Below are 22,445 nucleotides of genomic sequence, written 5' to 3'. Positions count from 1 at the left end.
GATTTCTAAAAGTAGTGGACTTTTTAGCAGTTCTTGGCCAGAGTGTCTATATTTATTCTGTTCTAGAGAATGGAAACTCCTTTGTTTACTTCCTCACTCCAGAAAGGGGACATCTCAGTTATATCAAAAGATGTGAAAATATGCTGAATATGTTTATGTAAACCCTGGTAAGTGGAAGACTATTTAATGACTACTATTTGTTATTATTCATGTAATTAAAATAATCACCACCAGCAATCTCTTCTTAGAATAAATTCTTCCACTTTTCCAAAAATATGTTAAGGAAGGCAGGGAGGAGAGCAAGAGGAGGGACAGGGGCAAAGGAAAGAAGCAAAGTCAGACGGGAAGAAAAGAATATGGCCTCTGGAAATCAACCAACAGAAGCACAGCAGGTGGCAAACACCCCTCTATCATCAGTTCAGTTCAGAACTGTATTGTCATTTAAAACAGAAGACCTATGTCACAGAAAATGTGACAAAGAAAGTCATTTCCCTTTGCAAATAGAAAACATTCATAAATTGGTATACAGAGGAAAACCAACCCACTGACTACTGCCCTAAGCCATCTGTTCTAAAAAATATCAGATGGATACCTTGCCAATCTTGCGATACTCAGGAACTTCCAAATTTCCTAGATAATCAATCAAATCAAGTCAAGTCAACATCTTTAACATCCTTGCATTCAATTTTGCACTATTATGTTCAAAAAGATGATCTACCAATCCAATGACCCTTCAGGTTTGGTCACACGATGGTTCAATGTGACTAACACTCTTCACATAGTAATCAAAGAGATGTCGTTACTAAACCATGATCCAGACGTAATGCAAAAGTCATACTTGGACTGGGTTCTGTTGAGGATGCATTCCTTCCAGACTCGATGGACCATATGATTGTGGAGTTTTGGAGGAATCTTCCCCGATCTCTTTGGACTGTGCATAGTTATCATCCCCCCGTCTTGGGAGCCTAGGTGACTGACAGCACTCTGCGTACCTCCACTGTCCCCTGGAAAAGACAGACAACTTGGGAATGTGAAAATTATCTGAAAAGGTCTCCTGGTACACAAACTGCAAGCTTACTTCACAGAAATGTTTTGATTTTTGAAACCTGTATTATTCATATAGCGCCCTGGCAATAACACTACCTATAGCTCTGAGCACAATTTGTGTGTACTGGCACTTTGGATGGTTCTTTGTCTTTTCCCCTAAAATAGTTCATCACATCAACACTCACACTCACACAACCCAAGGGCATAGCCATTCAGAGGCATTCCGACTCTACAGATATTGGAGACAACTTACCTATAAAGGCTTATACATCATAGTACTAAAGATGTGAACACGAATAGATTGTTTTAAATTTTTAAATCGACAATGCAATAAGGAAGTTTCAAGGCAGAGCAAAACAGCAGAGGGAGCTTTCTGCTCATTTAGCTAAAAATCTATGCAGCAACTGCACATAGCGCCCTGGGTTGGAGAAAGAACTTAATGGCACAAAGCTTTTAACAAGGTCAAATTTCAAATTTGTGTATGGAACTGTCTGTCCTTATGCCTGACACAATTTATGAAATCTTAGTGCTAAAATACTGAAAGGTTATCTCGACATTCTGTATCAGAGGATTATTCACTAGTTTCTAATAACTCCACTTAGCTTTTCCAGCTATGGTTGGTATATAATCCCATTTCTTTCTATTAGGTGCATTAGGATTACTGGTAATACTGGTTTTTGGTTATATGAGTGTTTTACTATTTCTATCACACACAAGACAAATACTGAAGTTGATTTCCAGTATTAAATTCTTATTCAATTACTTTAATCTATTTAACTTCATAAATATATTGTGGGTTTTATCCTCAATAGAACTATGATACAAAATATCTTGACCGAAATAATCAATTTTAAGCACTCTGGAAACCTCCACCCTCATCTGAAAAATAAACAACCTTATACCACAAATTAGTAGTCCTGATATGCTGGAATACAACCATCAGATGAGCTGAATGGTTGGGCTTAGCTCTATTTAAGACAAAAAACAAAAACCAGCATCAAAATGCTTACATTCTAAGGAACTAAAAATTGCTCGCTCCCCATGAAAGTATTATCGTATTAAAAATTAGATAAAGGAGACAAAAAAATTTGGTCTTTTACTGCTATCTTTCATCTTTAAAGTTCCCTGACTTGGTATACGGTACAAAATAATTCACTTCAATTCTACAATGGATTTGCAAATGCTTATTATAAAACTAGTATAAACAGAGAACAGAAGTAGAACACATAGCCCTGTGCTCCCAAACACCTTACAATTTAGCCAAAGAGATCATATACCCACAGTGTCATACGGGATGAATACGACCAAAAAATAAAAGGGATGGGGAAAATAAGGCACGGTTTTTTCAGATTAAAGCTGGGTTAATGTTTTTCAGTAGCTTTTAATGATTTAATTAAAATGTGGATGATACCTCATAGGGAATTAGACAAGACCTATTCTCCATGCTGTCAAATACATACTGAATATTGTTCCTCAAACTTATCTCCATAAATAAGAGACACAAGCAGAGGTACCTATCCACATGAGGCATGAGTGATTTCACCAAAACCAGTTGGGCCCTCCTAGGTCCCCTGCTAATCTAAAAGATTCTTGGCCATTTTAGGGGAAAAGGGGACACATTTTGTCCTCTATGTAGGAAAACATGGCAATGCTCAATGTTAGTCAACTGCAGAATGACAAGGCTGACCAAGACTGTCTCTGAGACAGCATTAAGAGTCCTAAGCTATAATTCATTGTATCTTGATGTAAAAATTAAGACAAATTCACTTTACAACAAAGATTCCAATTGCTTTTATTTGGTTGGTTTTAGAGAGTTAGGAGGCATCAGGGGATTTATTTACCCAGGGCTTAGCACAATGACATACACAGAGTCAGAGGAAGTAATATAAAGACCCGGAGTTAGGAAGTCCACACTGAAAACCACAATAAACAAAACCTGGTGTTTCTGAATCGTCAAATTTAGTGTTCATAACGGATCAGACCCTAGGACATCATGCATACAGCAGGCTTTCAATTTTAAGTTTCAATTTTAAGTTGAATACAAATATCCCTAAGAGATACTAATTCTAGTCTCTGTATCAATATATCTTCTCTATGATGATTATTAAAAAGCCTGTAGAAGTATTTTTTCTTTTTCCTTTTTTTGGTTTTCTTCTTTTTTAATAAAAACTGAGCAAATCCTTTCACAAGGAATCATCCAAATTCTCTGCTCTGCCATATCAGAGTTGGATGTCCCTTTTTTCTTACTGTCTTAGCAACTGCATGGCTTCTCAAGACAGAGGCTGCCTGCTGCCCATTTCTATGCCTTCCACATGGTATCTGAGTAACTCCTTCCAGATAACGTAATCGTGTTTTGAGTACTGCTTCAAATTGCTTACGCCACCATTTGTTTACTGCTTTGCTGCCTACAGAGCGCTGTCAAGCTTTTTACCTAGTATGTGTAATAGCTCTGTCAAGTACATAGTACTTAACAGAGAAGGAAATGGAGGCTCAGGCCAAGTTTGAGAATTTAATAAGGCCAACTCACCTAGTAAAAGCTATATAGCCAGATTTTTAAATTAGGTGTGCTCAATCACAGTCTCTATACTTGCGCCCGATATACTGCTTAACCATGAACGTTTACTGAATACCCTGCACATGCCAAGCACCGTGCTGGAAACTCTGAAATACCGTCTTATCTAATCTCATGAAAATAGCCACATAAGTGTGTATCATGCTGCATAGTCTGTTTTCAGTTCAGCAGTCAAGACTTTATCTACTCTGATGCTTTTGCTAACATGGCCCACATTAAAAAGCCTATAAATAATCTCACTTCAGCTCAAGTCTGATGAATATTAATGACTAGATTTCCAATTAAAATGACGTCAACTACAACAACCAAAAAGTTAACACAGAAAATATACTACTCCAAAGATGGCAAAATGCTCCCAATTTAAACAATTTCTGAATTTTTTCATAAAGGAAATTTTTTAAAGTTTCATATGTAATTAATATTGATCATTAATGTAGACAGATGACCGACAGAACAAAGCATTTTCCTGAGAGCTTCTGAATGCCAGTCTACCTTTATAATATAACAAGAAAAGAATTATACCAGACATGTTCCTGCCTGGCAATGGCCAAATGGGCAAATGTTTCAGCTATTTTCTGATTAAGTGTTTTCCATTTGTTTTAAGGAAAAAAAGAGCAGCCTCCACCTTGTCCATTGTTCGTGTATGTCTGTGTGTGTGCACACGCATACATGTGTGTAAAGGGACAGATGTGTGTATAGAACTTAAGAGAAACAACTACACTGTCTAACTGGAATAAAGACTAACAGGGCACAATTAAAATTCGGAAGCACATCCATTCTATTTGTTGAAAAATTTCCTTCTGTATTTTGCAGACTTCCCATGTCACTCTACCTCCATCTCTTGGCATAAGGCATTTCTCAATGTGAGTTTACTCATCTGTTCCATGGCAAGGGAGCTACATGGTTTTCTGTGATCTCCTCTACCTGGATGAGTACATTCCTGGATTGTACTCACCTATGACGGCCTGTTCTGGAGAAGTGGGAGGGGTAAGAGGCATCCCACAGTTACTTGGGTCCTTCACACTACCAAGTCCCTGCTGCCCCACTGTAATATGGCCTCCAGCACCAGCAACACTCTGAGGAACTGGGATGTCATTCTGAGAGATCAAAACAAATGCCGAAGGATAAACCATCCGAACACCACCTGTAAGGAAAGAGAGCAATGAGAGAACCAGGCCTGAGAAAAAGTTCACACCGGGATGCCAACTTTAATATTCTAGTGGTCAGAGTCAAAGCTCAATGATGAAAATGAGGTGCTCATTAGGTACTGCCAAAAGTGATGTGCTCCATTCCTTCCTAAGTTAATAGCTGTTTAAACATGTGCTCCAACATTATGATAATAGCATTTGGAAGACAGGGACCACTGGCGCTTCAGGCAAGATAACTACTCAGCATATACCACTGTATCAAGAGAATAAAAAAAATGGAAAAATTATGGAGATTATTTTTGATGAATCTCAATGATTATCTTTTTAAATTAAGAAAGATGAAGAAGATAGAATAAAGTTCTTCAGGCAAAATATTTTCTTACCAACAATTACTTCGACAGCCACAGGGAAATCATCATTGTATCCCAACTCCTCTTCCTCTTTCAATTCTTCTTTCTTTTTCAGCACCATGGGATAGAAATACTGCCATTCCTCGATCAGCTTACGGGTGGCTGGGTCTGACATCTTGTATGCCTGGCCTGTTAGCGTGCCATTTAAGCCATAAGGACTTACCAGTACTAAGGCAGGGAGGAGAAACATATGTTACAGATCAGAGTAATAACTCCTACTTACGTGTAAGGCCACATATGTGGTCATTTAGGCTAAAGTCCAGCCTCACTTACTAGATAGCACTCTTTATTTCCGGACTCCTTTTACCGTCTTATTTTTTAAAGTTTCTCATTTTAGTACCTCTTACCTATATGCCTCTCAACATACATCAGTTTTTTAAGGAAATCAAATGGGGAAGGTAAAAAAAAAAAAATCAGACAGCTGTAGTAACACACAATATGTAAACTATTTATGAAAGCTTCTATACACACCTGTTTGATAAGAGTTTATACAATGTGAACATTGACTCTTTTATAACAAAACCATTTAATACGTATATCTCAAAACCTGCCTAGAACCTGGACATATTTTCCAGGGTTTCTGAGAATTTCTAGGTATCTGTTGTAATTTTTAAAATAACATATAAATAAAACTTGTAATAGCAAAAAGGTCTTGATGTACCAAGTCTAAAACATAATGCTTAGTTATAATTTCAGTTACAACTGTTTTGAAGGTCTGTTGATGAAACAACTCTAAGCAAAACTTATTAAACTCAAAGTAAAGGACTCCAAGTCCCTCTATCTCTTCCAGTGTTTGACCTGATGTTATTTTCACTAACCTAGCCACAAAAATATAGTTAACATGATGCTGCATATAACCCAGCCAGTTTGTAGTCTAGGGGGGTTAACCTTCCAAACAATACTTTTCCAGAGATAAACTTTCTTAATCCTAATTTCTAAAAAAAAAATCTCAGCATAGGCATTAAATGAGATGTTCTTTCTTTGGGTGGCTTTATTTTTTTTAACAGCTGGATGATATATTACAATATTCAGTGATAGCTCTAGACATCACATATTTCTTGGTACCTTTCTGCTGTTCCTCACTGAGGCAAACAGGATAAAAATACTGAGTCCAACCAACACAGTTAATCAAGGGGAATATTTCTGCATTAATATTTCTAGGAAATTCCCACATCCCACATTAATTATATTCACTAAAATTATTTATAGGCCAACATCTGCCCCAAGAATGCCCCTCCTCCACACCAATCATGGGAAATAAGCAGGGTAACATCCCACAAAAGTCTTCTATCGCTCGAGACATTAGGAACAAATAATAAGACCCAAAATAACTGGTTTATGGAGACCTGATATTGCTAATATTATCTTTTCCAACTCAGGTTAGTTACCTCCCCTCATGATTAGGAATTCCTTCTGTTCTTATCATAAATAAATGCTTTTGTTTTCAGTGATAAAGTCTAGAATGAAGTTAGATGGTCCTCAGCACCTTCATAGTTAACAAAACACAGTACTGAATAATTCTGATGATCCATAATATGCAAATACTGTACAACTCTTAAGTGTACAGTTTGGGAACTGGGTTTTGAATTTTATAAATGTTCACACAGCAAACACTCAAAATTATGGAATGGTAAAGTACATAGTTTAAAATGTATTACAAAAAGAGGGGGTAAAAAAAATAGGTAACAATTAGGAGAGAGTTAAATGAGGATTCAACATTCTTTTTTACCTTAAAAAAAAAATTAAAAAGGCTCAAATATCTTTAGGGCAAAGAACAGATGTTTTCATCAAATTAAATCAATCATCTGCAGGAAATCAAAAACCAATCTTAAGTAAATACAGAGGCTAAACACTCATGATAGGGTGTTATGTCAATAAAAATATTTTAGTTAAATCTGTTAAAATATCAGTGTTTTTTAAAAATTACTTTGTATGATATGCTAAGACCATTTGAACCAGGCATCTCTAGTAATTAGACTGAACCAAAAAAGATTTTTCCAGAAGGGTGAATCTAATATTATTACATTTAAACATTACAGCATTTAAAAAGTTATTCATATAAAATTCTGAATTCTAAAAATGAAACCAAAGATTTAGAAATCATGATTAGGAAAAAGGGACATGGAGTTATCTTGGTAAAATCTAGGTGATTAGCTGAGATTTAATGAACATATACACATTAAGTTAAATTACAACCAAATACCTACAATCAATGTAGCCTCTAATTAAAAGAAATAATAAAGATATTAACATCATTGAAGAAAGTATACAACTCTAGAAATAGGATTCTGATTGAAATTTCAAAATTAGTAATTTTCTGTAAGTCACTTTTGCCTGAAATCGTGGAACAAACAAAACAATGAAAACCTTTAATTTTTAAGAGATGTCAATTACTCATTGGATTGTATTTTTCAAATACTTACTGATCTTTTGTTCTGAAGGGCAATTCTCTACATTTTATTCCTTAGTACAACTTCACCTAAGACCATGTTGTAAATGTGATAAGCTCCAAGCTTTCAGCAAAATACTAACAAGCTTTCATTCTGAATAGTAGCTTTTCCTTTCTTCTTCAGAAGTTGACCCTTACGCTTAGCTTTATAATGTCCATTTAAGATAATATCTCATTCTGCAAACCTTATTGGGCAAGGTGGCTATCCACTTGGCATGAGAGAGGTAGACAGCAGGACATTGCCATTTACTTACCTTGAAATGGTGCAGGTGAAGACTGAGCCATGTGTATATGCTCCTCATTGATCAAATAAATTGGCTGGTGTTGGGCAATCTCCACACTTGTGCATACATTACTTTCCCCATGAAGAAAGAATGTGAATGCGCAGGACAAATGCTCACTAAAAAAGAAACAATGAGAAACTCAATTCTACATTTTTGGTAGGAAATGAGTGCTAAGCACAGGAACTACATATGGGATACAGCTTTACTTTATCGATCACCCATCAAAGCTTGCTTCTGATGATATTAATAGCATAAAACTCAGTTGATTTGATCAAATAATGTAACAGTACCTTGCTGACAAATTAAAGATACTAGTTATGCCACACTGTGAACTTCAGAAAGCTATTGTGCAGATTGCCTCGTTTCATTTGCATAAAGTCTCCTATGCTGACTATAAACTCTTAAGGACAGAAAAAGAATAACATTTTTCTACCTTCCCATGCGCTTGTATATGAACTGGCCTTTAATGGATTTGGGGGCAAAGATTAAACAGTTTTGCTTATATTTGGTATGACATAACAGTAACAATCATATTTACAAGCTTACAACATTAAACATGGTTAAAATTGTTCATCTAAAAATACCAATTAAGGACACAGTTGTATGTAAGTCCCCAATATACAACTGCTAAGGTAATGCAAGACTCTAAATGGGCTGGTAATATTGTATTTAATTTTTACAATTTGCTTCTGATCACAAAATTTTATTAAAGCATTCCATTTCTCCATTTTCCACACAATTAGCTAAAAATTGATAAAAACGATGTGTCTTGGAGAAAAATAATTTCAAAATTACTACAGAAGCGCATTCTTTCAAAGTTGTTAACTTCGGCCCTAAGCCAGTGATAATATCTCCATTTCTCAAGACAGCTCATAAGAATGAACCAAAGTCACTGTAGGCCAGGCAACTATCATTTAAAATATCATCTTCAAGATAAGCTTCTTCTCAAAATTTCTCTAAATATTATAAACTGGATTCTGAGTACTACCCAAAACATTAAATTTTGCTTAGATATAAAATTATAATGCTTTAAGGAAAAAGTGAACTAAAAGTGATAAAACTTCTACTCTATCACACAGGGAATCATCTATATTCTTCCCTGACAAGTATGTTGAGATAATCTGAGAAAATGGGGTGTTTTACCAGAATGTGAAGTTTCAACAATATGAAACACCTATCTTGATATTTAGCACAACAGAATAAACAAGATAATAACTCAAATTTTTTAAGAATTTTAAAAAATTTTAACATCCCCTGACACCATACTTCTAAGTTTTAAGTTCACAAGGAGGAAATGATACCTACAATTTAAATGTATACAGGTATAAGACAGTATCAACTGTAAAAATGCATGGTCCTTTATTTTTGAAAATGATATTAGAAACATACCAGCCTCAACACACATTATGCCTGGCACATAAGAGAACCAAAATATAGGTTCAATCATTACATATTGGTTAATTTTCCATCTATGAACCTCACTGAGGGGTCTGAGCTGACTTATCCCCATTGTGCCTACTGTCCCGTGTAGTCAATAGCTTGTTTATAAGAAAACTGGTTAGGGTTACAGATATTGAGCATAGCACCAAGTATGTTCTCTATTTCACTGATTTCCTGCATGAGAAGAAATGCAACCAATGTTTATCTATATCAATTAGTAAATGCAAGGAAGGTGCAAGGAGCCTAAAGTGACAACAAATAAAACATCATCCTTGTCCTCAAGGAGCATATGTATAAGCTAACAAAAGACTGACATGAATGCACATCAGACACTCATAGAGAAAGAGAAGTAAAAACAAAATACCATAGGAAGGTTAAGATGTAGTGATTTTTCCAAATTGGAAGATCCAAGTGCTTCCAAGAAAACAGGAACAAATGAAAATAGGATTTCAGTAGTAGAGACAAAAGAAAAAGTGAGAGAGAGGGCATGAGGCAAGGGTGGATGTTGTTAAGAACAGCATGTAGTCTGTAAACTCCAGTGGGGGAAAGATGTGACATGATGGGAAAAGAGTTTCAAAAAGAAGTCAGAAGTCACACCTTGAGACAAGCGCTAAGTTACTTCACCTTTGTGATCATAGTTTTTTCATACGTAAAATCAACTGTGAGCACAAACTGCTGGGAACCTCATACATTCTGATTCAGGAGGTCAAGCACGGGCTCCAAGAATCTGCATTTGTTACAAGTTCCCACGTGATGCTGCTGTTACTCCGAGCCCAAGTACCATACTTTGGGAACCACTAAACTTGATGGTATTTATATCCCTTTCCAGCTATACAGTTCTGTTTTTTCTAAGATTATGTGACACAGGAGGGCAGAGATGATACCAGTGACATTAGAAAGTGGAATTTCCCTTTGACCTAGCAACACCACTCCTTTCGACTTTATTCCATAGATAAAACTTTTGTACAGTTATTGACTACAGCATTGTTTGTAATAGTTAAATACTGAAAATAGCCAAAATGTTCTTCAGTAAAGAACTGGTTAACTAAACTATGATCTATCATTCATCCCTACAAAGTAATACTGTGCAAACACTTAAAAGAAAATGATCACACCAACATGTGGGAGCCTCCAACATAAAATCATAAATATGAGAGAAAAAACTAAGGTACAAAAACAATGTAATATACTCCTACTTGCATAAAATGGGAAGGAGGGGAAATATGTGCACACACGATTTGTTTACACTGGCACAAAATTTCTTTGGAAGGATACACTTTAAAAACCTAATAATCCTATTTGCCTTTGGGGAATGACACGGCATGACTGGGGGAGAAAGAGAATTCACAATTCATATCCTTTCATGCTTTTGAATGTGAGGCCATATGTCACACAGAGAGTAATGGAGGCAAGATCTGAAGGAAGCCCCTGCCTCCAATCCTTGTGCAGTGTGCTTGTTGGCCCAACTACAGGCATGCACTAGAAGAATCCATGGTGTTTCATCTTGTCATATTTGGCTCTTAGTTAAAGCCTGCTGAGATCATCTTTGATTCTGATTCTGTTATCCAATGTACTGGCTATTTGATCAGCAAGCCATCAATATCTTTACCCATGTCATCGCAAAAATGGTGAAAAAGACTACACTGAGAATAGAATTCTATGTCATCTTATCAGATAGCTCCCAAGTTACAAATTCACTAGGGTGCTGCCGCCCATTCACTACTTCTTGTCTACAAAGGAAAATCTAAAAGATTATGTCAAATCCCTTGATAAAATGCAGATACATAACAACTGTCATATTTCTCTGATCTAGACACCTGCCTAAAAGTAAAATTCAGGTAGTCTGATACAAAAGCCAACCCTCCTCATTTTACAGATAAGGAAATAGGGTTTAAAAAAAGTCTGGCTTGCCAATGCCATTCTTAGAGGCACAACTGGAATTTGTCTTGAAATATAATGTTCTTTGTTCTGGCGAGGTTATCTGTAAGTGGTGATATATATATATATATCCCTACCAACCCTTATATAGTTAAAAGATGACCAGATAATGTGAATGAACACTGAAAATAAGGGACTCTACAAAACAATTGCAGATACATTATGTTAGTGTTATCATTAAGAGTTAGGAGATACAACTTATTACAAGCTCCATACCTGTACTTGTTTCTTCGCACCCATCACCTACTTTTACCTAAACCATTACTCACTCAATTTCATCTTTTCATACACTCTCATCATGTGAAAATTGAAAAGGGCATTAGAGATGATCAAGCTCAACACCTTTCTAACTCAGGGAGAAGACTGTGCCCAAAGTCACACTCGTTTAGAGCACAGCAAGAGGAGTTCATTCCCCACCTTCTTAACATGGTGCTCATAGTACATTCATGACATTCTGTCTTCAATCAATGCTACACTCACCCCTGTAAAATATATCCACTCATCAGTGTGATCACACACTATGCAACTTACACCCATCCATGCATCATTTACACTAACCCTCTAATGCTGTGGATCACAAGGTACTAAAAAATGAACACAGAACCAGCAACACTGCTAACTTCACTCAGTCCAACTAAACTTGGAGCCTTATGCCGTTCTCTTAAGGCACACCTTTTGACAAGTATTCCACCGCCTTCTCAATTCCATTTATTCTCCACTCTTTATTCAGTAAAATCAGGTCTGATTCAGGCAATTCTTTATTTAACCTCTTTATACCTTAAATACATCTGCAGTCACATTTCTCTCACTCCCTCCCCCGGTCCTGGAGGACTACATATTTCCTTTTCTAGGTAAAGGCACCTCCATACCCAAATTCTTTCCCATTCATGAACCGTCTTTATTTCTCCCTCTTTACTCCAAGCTCCTCAGCCATTAGAGGCCATTTCTTGACCATGTTACTCTTTTAGGGGTACTGCCTTATCTTACTCCTCCCGTTTACTAATATCAAATAATCAACATGTAAGTAAAATGCTTAGTATAACAGTATTTAGAGTCATACCAATAAACATCTAAGAATAAATAACTTTGGTGCTATAAAAGAAATCGGGTACTAGGAAAACAAGGGGGATGCTATTTGGAATGGGTCAGAGAAGAACTTCTCTTAAGAAAAGGGGGAGCACTTAAACTGAAGTTTGCTTTCTAAAACAGAGGGCCATGGTAAAGACCATTCCAAGAAGAGAGAATTACATGTGCAAAGGAACTCAGAGCGCATTTGACATTTTAAAGGAAACTTTATAAAGAGGCATTGTGTTGTGGCTGCATCATTGGAAAAATGAAAAAGACTAGTATAAGATGAACTTGGAAAGACAGGTCTATTTGTGCATTCTCTGCCTATCAAAGAGACAAAGATACATCAAAGTAGCTAAAACAACTAAATCCACCTATGTATGCTTACAAAAGGCATACGAAAATAAAACCACCCCAAAAGACTGAAAATGAAAGAAAGAAAATGATATGCTAGGTGAATCCAAATTAAAATAAAGCTGGTATAGAAATAACAATAAACAAAACAATAAAATATTTTTAAAACTTAGGTTCATCATTACATTATAACAAACAGAGGAATTCAACAAGAAACTTAAACAACTTTGAATGTGTATGTACACAGCCATAGGGCATGCCATAGAACTTAAAAATATGAAAAAAAATTGGTAGAATAACAAGGAGAAACTGACAAATCTGCAATTAACAGATTTCAACATATTCTTCTCAGTACTTAATAAAATAAGCAAATTATTAAGAAAGTAAAACTAACAAAGACACAGCAATGACAAAAATATATAAAACTGAATACTTGATTTATATATTTATATTCTGGCTTTCCAGAAATAACGTGTTCTCTTTCAAGAACACATGCAAGAAGTACAAAAATGGACTAGGTACTAAGACACATAAGTCCTAAATTTCAAAGATCTGATATCACACAGACCATATACTTTCTATGACAGTGCAATTTAGTTAGAAATCAACAGTTCAAAAGAAGAAAAAGGTTAAAATAAAATCCCTTTGTCTGGAAACTTAAACATTCACTCTCTAATTAAATCACAGGTTACAAAGGAAATCACAATGGAAATCACAAAATATTTAAAACTGAATGACAATGAAAATAATACATGTCAAAATCTGCAAGAAACAGAGCTTACAAAGTAATTTATATCCTTATATGCCTATAAAAACATCTTAAAATGGGGCACCTGGGTGGCTTAGTGGGTTAAGCCTCTGCCTTCGGCTCAGGTCATGATCCCAGAGTCCTGCTCAGCAGGGAGCCTGCTTCCCCCTTTCTCTCTGCCTGCCTCTCTGCCTACTTGTGATCTCTGTCTGTCAACTAAATAAATAAAATCTTACCAAAAAAACTTAAACTGAAGTAAGCATTCAAATCAAGAAGTTGGGAGCAGGGGGAGGCAAAAAAGAACTTGCTGAAAACATAAAGATGAAAATAATGACAAAAATACACATTAATAAAATAGGAAGCAGCAGCAGCAGAAGTAGTAGTAGCAGTACTAGTAGTAGTAGTAGTAGTAGTAGTATAGAAAGGATTAACAAAATCCAAACTTGTCCTTTGAGCAAACTAAAGTAAGGACAAACCACTAGGGTGACTGAATTGGGGAAGGCAAGTAGGGAACATGCCTGTTTAAGGGGGAAGGGACACAAAGGAACAGTCCTGGGAACCCAAAAGAGGATGTAACCACAGATAAAGTAGGAGTCCTTTAATGATAAAAATAATTTAGTAGCTTTGGCCAATAAATCTCAAACACATGAAATGGGTAATTTTCTATAAAAATAGAAGATTTAGAAAATATTTTGAAAAGAATAAGAAATACGCCCACCCAATTCAACATCAGCTTAGAAGGTTTTATAAAACTTTCAAGGAACAATCAGTCTCTCTATTCAAACTGTTTCAACAAATGATAAATGGGAGAAATCCTTCCAAATCTTTCCTTTAGGCCTGTACAGCTTTGACAGTAAAACCGGGTATTAATAGTTAGAAAAAGAGAAAGTCACATCTAACAGTTTCACTCATGAGCACAGACACAAAACTACTAAATTAAATAATAATAAATTGAATTAGAAGTGACCCAGAGATCTACAATACAACCAAGTGGGGTTTATGTTGAAATAAAATAATGGATTAACATCAGCAAGTCTATTAATATAACACAGTATGTTAACAGATGAAGGAGAAAAATCAAAGAATCCATCTCAACACACAGAGGAAAAAAGTGTATATTAAAATTTTAAAAATCCAAGAATTGTTTAAAAAATAAACTCTTCGCAAATAGGGAGTTGAAAGGAACTATCTAACTTGAACAGATAAGGCAATTACCTTGCTTAATGTTAAAACTTTAGAAGGATACTCTATTAAAAAGCCCAAGACAAGGATACCTCCTCTTAAACACAACACTGTCCTGGGTGTCCAAGTCAGAGCAACAGAGAAAGAGGTAAAAAATCGATAAGGAAGAGGTAACACTATCTTTATTTGCAGATGACATAATTCTCTCAGATTTTTTTCAGTGTAGACAACAGACTAATAGAAGTAACAACAGAGTTCTTAAGGTTGGTAGACACAAGATCAGCAATAGCTGTGTTCTCACATGCCATGCACAAAATATAATGGGAAAAAAATACCCCCTTAGTAATAGCAATGAAAACCAAAAAGAAAATAAATTAATAAAAGATATGGTAGGCTTCTATGGAGAAATTTACAGAACATTCGATTTGAAGAATATAGAAGATACAAACTCTTAAAAGAGAGACCATATTCCTGAATATGATTATCAGTATCACAAAGATTACAATTCTCCCCCATATTGATCTATAAATTCAATCCAATTCCAACCAATATTCCAGTAAGTTTTCAGACAAGCTGATTCTAAAATTTATATAGAAGAATAAAGGGTCAAGAATAGCCAATGCAATTTTGAAATCAAAGCAACAGACTTAACTTACCAGTATCAAGATTTATTACTAAAACACAGTAATAAGAGCAGGGTAGTAATAACTCAAGAACAAAGAACAATGAAATGGAACAGGGAACACAGAACCCAGGCCTCCAATGGCTCCCTGTCTCGCAAAGTGTAAAGCCAAAAATGCAATAAATTTCAACACCCAGCCTCAGTTACCATTCTGACCAAATTGCCAATTGCTCTCTTTCATTCTCTCTCTCTCCATTCCAGCCCAGTAAGACTTCTTGCTGTCTCTCACACAAATCACAATTCCTCCTCTGGCCCATTGAACACTACTGCTCCCCTGCCTGGAACTCTCTTCCTCTCCTCTTTCCATGGGACATAGGGCTCTCTCCCTCACTTCCTACAAGTTTTGCTTAAATACCCACCCCTCAGCAAGGCTGATCCTCACCATAGAATTTAAAGATACAGCTCGCCAAGATTCTCTTCCCCTGTTTCCCTACACCACTCAATCACTTTCCAATATTATCTCTGGTACACCGATCACAGGGCTCAGAGGTGCCATGGAGTTAAAAACAGTCTTATAAACTGTAGGGCTCCCTCTACATTATATTCTGTCTATAGACATCAGGAAGGAAATGAGATATAGGGGGAGACAGGGATGGAAGGAGAAAGGAAGAGAGGAAAAAAGTAAAAGTGATGAAAAGAAGAAAGAGGGAGAAAGACAGAAAGGAGAAAAAATGAGAAGAAGAGGAGGAGGAGAAAGGAGAGAGAGGAAAAAGAGGAGGAGGTGGTCATGGGCTAGGAGGAAGAGGAGTTTCTGGAGACTGTATGGCAGTGTGTGTGTGTTTTGTTTTTTTTTTAAAATATTTTATTTATTTATTTGACACAGAGAGATCACAAGTAGGCAGAGAGGCAGGCAGAGAGAGAGGGGGGAAGCAGGCTCCCCGCTGAGCAGAGAGCCCGACTCGAGAGCAGAGAGCGGGACTCGATCCCAGGACCCTGAGATCATGACCTGAGCCGAAGGCAGAGGCTTAACCCACTGAGCCACCCAGGTTCCCGGCAGTGTGTGTGTTTATTATGTAACTTCATCTCTGAGGTTTGAGGTTTTTGTTTGTTTTTTGTTTTTGTTTTTGTTTTAATCACATTCAAGGGGCGCCTGGGTGGCTCAGATGGTTAAGCATCTGCCTTCAGCTCAGGTCATGATCTCTGGGTTCTGGGATTGAGCTGCACATCAGGTTCCAATGGGGAGTCTGCTTCTCCCACTTCCTCTGCCTCTCCCCCTGCTCATGCTCTCTCTGTCTCAAATGAATAAATAAAATCTTAAAAAATACAATACAATACAATAAAATCACACTCAAGATTATAATTACACTATTGGAAAATGTTCATATTATGGATTTCATAGGGGTTTGCTCTATAGCTTTAGCATTTACCACTAGTTTTATTTTAAAAATCAAAGGTGAGAATTTTGAATAAAAGTAAAATAAGTGCTAAATTATTTTATGACTCATAAACAGGGTTTATATCTGTGCAAGTTATTCACAAGAATGTCATTTTAAGAGCCCTAGACAAACACTATTGATGAGATAAAGAACACTACAGCAACTTACTAAACTATTTTCAAAATACTAAATTCTTACTTCAAACATATAACATGATTTATACAAGCTAATCCAAGCTCAAAATCCTTTTAAGCTTCCTTTCTCCCTCCGTCCTTCTCTCTCCTCTGTTCCTCTTTCTTTCTCCATTCCTCCCTTCCTCACCTCTCAATCCCTCTCCCTGCTTCCAATTCTCTTTCTCTCTCTCCCTCTCTTTTCTCCCTTCCTCTCCACCTCTCTCCCCCTCATTCTCCCTTAGTGCTTTACCGTATTTCATCTATGCTACAAGCAGATCTCCAAATATTTCACCAGATGTTTGCAACTCTTTATTCTAAGCTTCAAAGGCCTATTTCCTTCAGAATTAAAGAGAGAAGCCATCAAAATATCTTGTTTCAAAGTAACCCCTGGGTGAAGATGCCAGTGTCAGTCTGTAAGTGTTGGATTCCTGGCGCTTCCCTAGACATCAGAGAGTTAGGCAACATATTTATATTTCCCTAACCCAGGAATCATGAGAGTATACATCCATGGAGAGATTATATATATATGAAATAAGATATATAGATACATAGATATAATATTGGAGAAATCTCTTCTACTGTTGAATAGCTCAACATAACATACAGAGATTCCCTCCTGGCAATTAGCTCAAGGAGAGCATGAAAAAGAAAATGTTCAGTGTTAGTCCTGGTATATGCTCACTCCATGAGACACCCCCCTTAGCCTCAACCAACCAGTCTGCTTCAGGACTAGACGCTTTTTACTGTGTATGTCATGCTGCTTCAGATGTCGATGTTTTTTTTTTTTTTTTAACTTTTTTTTTTTTTAAAGACTTTATTTATTTATTTGACAGAGATCACAAGTAGGCAGAGACGCAGGCAGAGAGAAGGGGGGGGGAAGCAGGCTCCCCACTGAGCAAAGAGCCCGATGCGGGACTCGATCCCAGGACCCTGGGATCATGACCTGAGCCGAAAGCAGAGGCTTTAACCCACTGAGCCACCCAGGTTCCCAGATGTCGATGTTTTTGTTCATGCTTTTCTTCCTTTGTCTAGAATAAACTTCTCCTATCATTCCTCTAACTTCTACTCATCTTTTCCAAGAAATCATCTCTAAATTCCCAGAACAGGCTAAATGCCCCCATATGCCCCTCTCTGTATATCTGAAAGAACTTTCATATTCACACATTTTACATCCAATCCATCTGACTCAATTTTGTGAGGGCAGAAATCACATTTTATCTATCATTCTGGACTTAGCATGGAATGTGGCATGGGCAGATGCCATATTAATGCTTCACTGAGTTTGTGATACTTTACTGTCTTTCCTCTAAAATTTTTTGGCATTTTACTAGGATACTCAAGAAATAAGCCTGAGACTCTCAGTCATGAGACAGGGAAGACAGGAGTGTAAAGCTGTGATACTCCAGCCTGCAATGCACTAGGTGATACTACCCACAGCCTTGAGGATTTCTGACGATCTTTCTAATCAGTCTTCTGGGGAGAGCCTGCTCTGGGCATACTGCTGACAGCTGAGGAGTAGAATATACTGTGACCCTCTTTGGGACCCAAGGCAGTTTATATTCTCTGGACTAGAAAAGAGACTAGCACAAAATAAATAAGGACTAGACATACAGGTCAACAGGATATTCTCTTCAGTAAATGCGATTGAAGAACTGTGTTCTTTGACTATATTATCCATCCTAAGTAGTACGGCCAAATCAATCCTCCTAAAACACATTTGTAATAAAAATCAATACTACTCAATCCCATGTCAAAGTCCCCCACTGCCCAGAGGAAAAAATCTAAACCCCTCTGCCATCTGTCCAGACTGTCCTCATTCTGTTGCAACCCACTTTTTCTTTTTAAGTTGTATTTAAAACCCTGTTTCTATGTACAAACTCTCAATGACAGTCAGTTTGGAACGGTTAATGCTTTGTGAATATCCCACGTACATTCCTATAACTCCACATCATTTCCCACTCCTCCATTTTCCTTAAATCCCATCTTTCATAGTCCAACATCACTTCTACTTTCTCTATAGAGCTTTCTCATATTAGCTCTTTCCATAGAGACCTCCTTCTTCCCTGCTATTGAGAGCACTTACCTCGCTTGGTACCCATGCTATCAGAAGGACTCATTTAATCAACATTTACTAAACACATCTATCCACCTTGAGTGTGTCTTGTGTAAGATACTTGACTAGATTTAAGAATATGGAAATAAACAAGACCAGAATAGCCCTTAGGCATAGTATTACTTTCCTGAGCAAAGTACCTAAAAACTTAAGAAGGAACAAACATACTAACATAAAACTACTGTACTGGCCTGCATTGCAAGATCCTAAAGACATTAAAAGGTATAGCAATATCAAGATGGAGAAGTTCTGGTAGGATACCTCAGTCAAAATTGTATACTTTAATATTAAATCTTTAAAAAAAAAACCCTCAACATATAATTATAATATCTCATATGGCTTTCTATCCTATGCAATCTTTTTTAAAAAGATTTATTTTGCGGGGCACCTGGGTGGTTCAGTTGTTAAGTGTCTGCCTTCTGCTCAGGTCGTGATGCCAGGGTCCTGGGATCGAGCCCCACATTGGGCTCCCTGCTCAGCAGGAAGCCTGCTTCTCCGTCTCCCACTCCCTCTACTTGTGTTCCTTCTCTTATTGTCTCCCTGTCAGATAAATAAAATAAAATCTTTAAAAAAAAGATTTATTTATTTGAGAGAGAGAGCACCAGTGGTTGGGGGAGGGAGAAGCAGGCTCCCCAGTGAGCAGAGAGCCCAATGCACGGCTCAAACCCAGGATCCCGGGATCATGACCTGAGCCGAAGGCAGACATTTAACTGACTGAGGCACCAAGGCGCCCCTGTACTCTATGCAATCTTAAAGAATTATCAGTTTATAAAAGAATGACATGAACCTGTGGGAATGAGGGGGGGTCTAGGGAAAAAAAGTATTCCTACTATTTATAAAATATCACATATTCCATCTTACTGTTATAATTGGGTAAAATTCTCTATTCTCAGAGATTCAAGAAGTGAAACTGAAACTGCATTCCAGTAAGAAAAGCAACACGGTTGCATTCTATCTTTCCAATACCATCTCTTGCTACATTAGTTTGTATGTCCAAGGCTTCCATCACTCCAGTGGTTTCCTTCAGAGGACCTGTCATAATTTGCTGTTACTTATTTTGATGGTTCCCTCCCGCCCTAATGAGAACTCCCTAAGCCCTCGGTGTTCCAGCCACCTAGCGCAGCTCATAACACACAATACTTATAGTCACTGAATGAATGCAGCTTCAGTCATAACCAAAGATTAAATGACTTTTCTTCAGAAAGTTCCACCCTGAGAGAACAAGAACACTGATACACACAGTGAATATATTTAAAGTGGAAGGAAGTTTAATTATTAATAGAAGGCAATAGTATGTAATTTCCAGGGATATGGGAAAAGGCAACTTTTAAAACTTTTTACTCAGGAAACACAAGGGATTGGTGGGGGTTGTACCACTGTAGTTGGGAAAGGACCTGAATAAATGCAAAAAAAAAAAAAAAAAAAAAAAGGAAGGACTAGTATTCCAGATCATTTTATTCTCCTACAATATTCTAAATCTTAAAAAAAAAAAAAAAAAGAATTTTTTTACTTCTTACACTGAGTTTTCAGAATGCAAGTATTACATGTGCTTTCAAAATGCATTATGAATATTAATAAACTCCTATTCTTTTCATGGTGTAAAAGTGTTTTGATAACAGATTCACAATGCAGAACGCATTTAGATAATTTTATCTAAATGCCTTCTGTGTTATGAACTTATCTTAAAATTTTCCAAGCTGTCATTAACCAAATCTCTTGCCAGAAGTAATTTGCCTCACTCTATAGATCCTCATTTGGGAATATTTTGCTAATGCTATTTTATCATTTCCTTTCCTTAAAAATATACTGTTTACTTTGGCAGCTTTCACAAAGACTATGTAGAAATCCTTTGCTCACTAGCATAGTGGCATATGACCTTTCTCTTACTGGACAAACCTTAACTTTCCTCCTTTTTAAAAGAGGGAAGCATTATAATATTCAAATAACAAGACAATTAAATTATTTCATAACACTCTGAGATGCTTTCACTGTTTCATATATCTTCCCTTTAAATTATAAGTTAAACCTGATACAAAGGCAATGAAAATGTCCAGGAAAGTTAATGACACATAACTTTTTTTTAAATGAGAGCAAGCACTTGCATTATAACTGTCAAATTACCATCACACTTTTATGAAATCACCCTTCTAAGAAAAAGAATTACCAAGTAAATTATTACAATACAAAACTGCCTCACTGAACAATTTTCCTTCATTGTATACTAATAACTATATATATTTACACACATACAATATATTAAATCAGCAAGCTCTATGACTTCTCCTTTCTACCCTTCCATCCTCAAAGCTAAGTTGTTCACTGGCAGTAAATTTGGCACTGCTGCAGTGCACTAATTCTTGACAATCACAAGGGTACCATTCCTGGCACTGCAGTGGTAACAAACCAACAGCACATCTTACATTAATGCAAAACAGTGTCCTAGTGCCCTGAAGGACTTAGTGTTTCTCCCTGGGTGCCTCACCTGCTAGACAGTGCAGAGGCCATGACTCCCTATATATCTTTGATCCAATGGCTGGAAAGCTTGAGGACTTCCATCCTGATGATAAAAACTGTGTAAGGTAATTTTCAAAATGCCAAAATAGACATACGAGCGGCTATAGTCAGCGATATGTACTTGAAAATCAGAAGCCGGCATATACAAAATTTGAGAAGGCTTATGAAAGTCTTATTAAAGTCTCTCTTGAGGTTACTAAACTAGGCCAGATTATCCAGTCACAGCCTCTGGACAGCCCTTTGAAAATTCAGTGGGAACATGCCAGGGAGAGAATACAGATTAAAGTGACATTTATATTAGGTAACTCATAACCACCAAAGTACTTTTATTGCTCACTTTAAGACATGCTTTCTTTCTTTCTTTCTTTTTTTTTTAAGTATTTTAAAAAACGCTTTTATCCATTTTTTGATTGCTTTAAGAGATAGTAACAAAGTTTATGTGGAGAGGTAGTAGAGCAATGAGGGGGTTAATGGAAAGCCACATAAATTTTTCTACCCTTTTTTTTTTTTTTTCATTAAATACCGTGAAGACACTATATATTGCTAAGACCAATAAAGGATCAACTAATACTAACATAGCTAAGGCTTTTTTTTTTTTTTAAGATTTTATTTTTAAGTAATATCTATACTCAACATGGGGCTTGAACTCACAACCCTGAGATCAAGAGTCACATGCTCTGCCAAACTGAGCCAGCCAGGTGCCCTGATAAAACTTTCTATATCCTTTTGACTGTCTGCCTGAGAGTATACACTAGCCCTTCTCTATTGTTCTTTATTGCTAAAATAAAATGCCCCCAAACAACAAAATTCACTTGTATAGTACATCTTAAAATCACCAAGTTTTCTTCTATTTACACAAACACCTAACGACGGTTGACAGATTCTGCCACCTGAGGAGGAGCCGAAGCAGTAGTGATGGCGGAGTGACCATCACAGCTTAAAAGAAA

The 22,445-nt window shown here is 36.7% G+C and overlaps 1 protein-coding gene across 1 annotated transcript in view; it reads right to left on the bottom strand.

Annotated features, from left to right (window-relative positions):
• MED13L (mediator complex subunit 13L) overlaps nt 1-22,445 on the bottom strand; it is a gene marked incomplete at its 5' end in the record, with an annotated part of 289,095 nt that overhangs the window by 50,611 nt on the left and 216,039 nt on the right. Inside the window, 4 exons of the mRNA XM_080822094.1 lie at nt 839-1,004; nt 4,575-4,763; nt 5,151-5,345; nt 7,881-8,026. Of these exons, the coding sequence (XP_080678220.1) occupies nt 839-1,004; nt 4,575-4,763; nt 5,151-5,345; nt 7,881-8,026 (696 nt within the window). The remainder of the gene's footprint in view (nt 1-838; nt 1,005-4,574; nt 4,764-5,150; nt 5,346-7,880; nt 8,027-22,445) is intronic.

The sequence above is a fragment of the Martes martes genome (genome assembly GCF_963455335.1).
Source record: "Martes martes genome assembly, chromosome: 13".
NCBI classification, from domain to species: domain Eukaryota; kingdom Metazoa; phylum Chordata; class Mammalia; order Carnivora; family Mustelidae; genus Martes; species Martes martes.
Note: the sequence above shows the minus strand (reverse complement) of the source record. Positions and strands in the feature narration are given on the sequence as shown.